The following is a 1,811-nucleotide window of genomic DNA, read 5'->3' on the forward strand; positions in this document are numbered from 1 at the left end:
GGAGATTAAGAAAAAAAAAAAAAAAAAAAAAGAAAAAAAAAGGACAAAATCTTTGGACAAGAGGAGACTATGCAAAAAAGTTAAAAGTCCACAAGGAGATTTGAGAGTACTTGACCAAGTCTTCATTTTTTTTTTTTTTTATTTGTTTTTTGGAAGTTGAGTACTTGGCCAAGTCTAGCTTGCAATATTACTAAATTATAATGCTCCTGACCATCAATAAAATGGACGTAACATGACCTTTTCTTTTGAAAAAGGGTTTTCATTTCATTTTTATCTTATTCAATTAAATCATTTTGATATAATATATATATATATATATAAGACATGTTGTTAATTACAGTAATACCCAAATTTCAGAATTTAAGGAGGGCATGTATTTCCTAAAACTGGCCCAAACGAACCAAATCGATGAAACTTCAGAAACAGACAATGCCCGAAGTATCACCCAAAATAGAAGCAAACACTTTGCTACCTTTAACAACCAAAAGGGCATGAGAGGCCACAATTTGTAACTTTCTCAAGCAACTTCCTTGTTCTCATGATCCACTCATCATCACTCTACTATACTTTCAAGACCTATATATATATATATATAAACCACTATCAAACCCAATTCCATTACCATTGTATTTTGGTAACCAAAGAACATAGAGAAAAATCAAAGAGATTAAAAAAAAAAAAAAAAAAATGAGGCATCGAAACAACTCCTCGGCCACCGCCACCGCCCCGACAACGAGCACAGATGCCGCCGGAATGGACAACTGGAACTCTCCAATTCCATACCTGTTTGGGGGGCTAGCTCTGATGTTGGGTCTCATTGCGATGGCATTGATAATTCTTGCTTGCTCCTACCGTAAACCTTCCTTCAGCTCAGCCACTACTTCCGGTGGTGCTGCCGATGACGATCCTGGTCACCGTAAATCTTCAGCCAAACAAGTTGATGTGGTTGTGGATTCAGAGCCTAACACTGTTGTCATCTTGGCTGGCCAAGCCAACCCAACTCACTTGGCCAACCCTGTCTCTTCCACTCAACATGTCCAACCAGTTTGAATATTCATCAAATTAATTAATTGATTACCTCATGATCATATAACCAAAAAAATAAAAAAATAAAAAAAATTGTTGGTTATATCATTAAAATATATACTAATTCATTTCCATTTATTTTGTCTTTCTAGAATGTAATAGTTTCTTTCTTTATTATTTTGTTTTTGAGATAGCTAGTTTAGGTAGCTAGCCAGACTATGTTTCTATTTATGTTGGATGTTTGAAGGTTGCGAGAATATGTAAACTATTACGATGAGCATAAATAGATCTTATTTTTAGAAACTGCTTGTGTAATCTTGTTATGCAGCCTTTCTTTTCTAATTGTATTCCTTTAGATATTGGATTTAACCCGAATTAATATTGTTACACTTACATGCGTGACCAAATAAAAGAGACAAATGATCTCTTTCGTTTCATTTCTCTGCCATATAATTTGCAATTATATAATTAACTTAATTATGCTGTATAAATTCCTTTGAAGCAAGCAAATTACAAGTCTGCCACCCAGTCGTCTCCTGGACAGTTGAGACCTTTAAGTGGTGTTTTGTGCAATGGATCATCATAAATTTCTATGAATGTGATTCGGAGAAAGGCATATATATACGTTTATTGGATAAGATAACGTTTTAACAAAATTAATGATCCTTGAGCTTAGTAATTTTTGTTTGGTGGTGCTCTATAATCAATCCATTTCTTTGTGTGCAATTTATTTCATTAATTTCCTGATAACCAAAAAAAAAAAAAAAAAAAAAGGGTTTCCATTA

At 33.5% G+C, this 1,811-nt stretch overlaps 1 protein-coding gene across 1 annotated transcript; it reads left to right on the forward strand.

The window, feature by feature from the left end:
• Nucleotides 1-378: 378 nt before the first annotated feature.
• On the forward strand, nt 379-1,405 carry LOC132803455 (protein GLUTAMINE DUMPER 5-like). Its single transcript, XM_060816560.1, has one exon. It carries the CDS (start codon nt 688-690, stop codon nt 1,048-1,050), a length of 363 nt encoding a protein of 120 aa, XP_060672543.1. The 5' UTR covers nt 379-687; the 3' UTR covers nt 1,051-1,405.
• Nucleotides 1,406-1,811: the final 406 nt, after the last annotated feature.

The sequence above is a fragment of the Ziziphus jujuba genome, chromosome 4, assembly GCF_031755915.1.
Source record: "Ziziphus jujuba cultivar Dongzao chromosome 4, ASM3175591v1".
Lineage (NCBI taxonomy): Eukaryota > Viridiplantae > Streptophyta > Magnoliopsida > Rosales > Rhamnaceae > Ziziphus > Ziziphus jujuba.